General features: G+C 42.9%; 1 protein-coding gene and 1 non-coding gene across 8 annotated transcripts in view; one reads left to right on the top strand and one right to left on the bottom strand.

The window, feature by feature from the left end:
- The window catches only part of CLASP1 (cytoplasmic linker associated protein 1), a 246,389-nt gene that overhangs the window by 71,727 nt on the left and 172,065 nt on the right, over nucleotides 1-2,597 (top strand). For all 7 annotated transcript variants that reach the window (XM_011363638.2, XM_011363642.2, XM_011363639.2 and 4 more), the window contains one exon: nucleotides 1,982-2,060. In XM_011363638.2, coding sequence (XP_011361940.1) covers nucleotides 1,982-2,060 — 79 coding nt within the window. The remainder of the gene's footprint in view (nucleotides 1-1,981; nucleotides 2,061-2,597) is intronic.
- Nucleotides 1,318-1,443, bottom strand: LOC111742191. Its single transcript, XR_002781223.1, has one exon. It is a non-coding gene; the product is annotated as a U4atac minor spliceosomal RNA (small nuclear RNA).

Genomic DNA, 2,597 nt, shown 5'->3' with positions numbered 1-2,597 from the left:
GCCAATTCCAATTAATTGATAGGCTGTTCTATTTAAAAAATAAATTTTAATTTTTAGAACAGTTTTGGATTTACAGAAAAATTGTGAAGATATTACAGAGTGCCCATGCACCCCACACCCAATCTCTCTATTATTGACATCTAACAATAGCATGGTATATTTGTTAAAATAAATAAGCCAATATCAATACATTATTATTAACTAAGGCCATAGTTCAGCTTTTATCCTTTATCTGGTCCAGGGTCACATCCAAGATGCCACATTATATTTAATTGTTGTGTCAATTTCTGACTTCCCTTGTTTTTGATAACTTTGATGGTTTTAAGGAGTACTGGTCAGATATTTTGTAGAATGTCCCTCTATTGGAATTTCATATTTCTGTTATGATTAGACTGGACTTATGGGTTTTGAAGAGGAAAGTGCCATTTTAATCACATCGTATCCAGTATACACACTATTAGCATAATTTATGACTGTTGATGTTGACTTTGATCTTCTGGCTGAGGTAATGTTTGTCATGTAAAGTTGAGGGTCTCCTCTCTACTTCCATACTGTACTCTTTGAATGGTCAAAATGTGATACCTGATCCGCTAGCTCATGAGTAAAGTCATTAATGTGGTTTATACCAGTACATATTAAAAAAAAAAACTGTCAACAAACTACTGTTCTCTTAAACACATTTAAAGTTATTTTTGAAATCCTCAACTTTCCAATCCCTTGCAAGAACAGTTTACATATTGGGCTGATTTTGGGGCAAATTTTGATTCGTTCAGTTTTGAAGCAGTGGATTCAAAGATGAATGAAAAAGTCTGCAGTTTTTGCTCTTCGTACTAGGTGCAAAACACAGGGCCAGGCAGATGCAAGGGATCATAATTACCATTACCTAATGTAATGTTAGGATAATTATTATTTTCTGAATCTTATTCATTTGTTTTTTTGGATGAGCACTGGACTGTGCTTCAGCTATATTTTTGAACCATGTTTAATAAAGTTGCACAATGCCAAACTGCTTCTTACTGAAAAAGAGTGCAATGGATCTTAGCCTAATAAATCATTTAAGTACAGAGACATATTTGTGAAAGGAATTATTTGCATATTTGAAAGAATACATGCAGCATATAAGCCAAGTTAACTAAAATTTGAAATGTTCACTTTGTGGAGAAGAGACTAGGAACACTTTAAAACAAGTTAGCATTAGGAGCGGCAGCGTAAGCATGTGTCTCGTGCGCCACCCACTGGTTAAAGGAGATAACTAATGCGCCATAGCTGTACAAACTATTTTTAAACTCCAAAATCGTGGAAGAGGGGTTTTTTTCTTTTTCCAAAAATTGCACCAAGGTAAAGCAAAGCTCTAGTTGATGCGAATGTGTTGTCTAGGCGTTAGCAGTACTGTCCTCACTAGACGTTCATTGGACAGTAACGCAACCCCAAGAAAAGGATGGTTACGCGAGTGTACGGCTGCGCTGGAAGCAGGAGGCGCCAATACCAAGTTGGGTTGTGGTGACTAATTTGCAAATCCCGGCCTAGCCGCCTGGTAGCTGGTGTACCTGTGTTGCCCACAGCTCCGGAAGCAAACGATCAACTCCTTGTTTTCTGAGGCGTCTGAGGGCGCGAAGAGGCCTCTCGGTTTTACCCAGAAGCCCAAGCGCCAGCCCTGAGACAATTTGCATATGTGCTCCGCTGGGGCGGGGCCAGCAGGGGGTGGGGCTTTAGCGTTTATTTCCACACTGGAGCCGGGATGTGGCTACTTTTTATTTCGTTTCTCATCACCGACCGTTTCCTATTAAAACTGTAAATGACTCTTTTTGTACAAGAGCAGCCCTCCTCTTGATAACCAATTTAATCTTGCCTGTCGGCATGTGCTCTCTGGGCTCTGGGACATCCCCTGAAGCAGAAATGTGGGGGCGTCCCGGGAGCTGCCGGGCGAGAACCCAGAGCCCCAGGCCCGCTGTTAACAGGGTCCCGGTGTTTCCTGTTGCAGGTGGTTCTTCTCGGCATGGACATCCTGTCCGCGCTGGTCACCCGGCTGCAGGATCGGTTCAAGGCACAGATCGGCACAGGTGAGCTTGTAGACAAGTGCGGAGCAGCCCCCCAGACTCTACCCTCCAGGCCCCAGCCTTTGCTCGTTCTCCCCAAGTCCTTCAGTTAGCTGTCTGTACCCAAGCCTCCCAGCCAGCCCCCTTGCTGCTCGCTCCCGCCCCTCAACTTTCTCTTCTAGTCCTTTCAGCCTCCCAGCCAACATCCCAACCTCTTCCTTAAGTCTCTTCTTGCTGCGGCTGCTGCACTGCCTTCCCTCCCCTCCTGGGCTCACCCTCACTGCATCTGCTAGCAACCCCTCCTTCCTTCATACCTTTCTGCTGGCTTCTTCCAATCTTTATGCCCTAATACAAAGTATTACTGCTAATTCTCTTTATTTCTTATACAAATTAGCTATCACACTGAAGTGCCAAGTCGTTTGTCTCCGACCCTTCCCTTTTGAGAAGTATTGTTTTCCCTCTTTGAGAAGTCCTGCAAATTTGATGCAATTGTAGTTCTTCCAGATGATTATTGTTGGTTTTCACTTTGATTATAAATGTCATTACAAGCGTGTAGTAAAT

Source organism: Pteropus vampyrus, unplaced genomic scaffold, assembly GCF_000151845.1.
Source record: "Pteropus vampyrus isolate Shadow unplaced genomic scaffold, Pvam_2.0 Scaffold87, whole genome shotgun sequence".
Lineage (NCBI taxonomy): Eukaryota > Metazoa > Chordata > Mammalia > Chiroptera > Pteropodidae > Pteropus > Pteropus vampyrus.
This window is presented reverse-complemented; position numbering and strand designations above follow the sequence as displayed.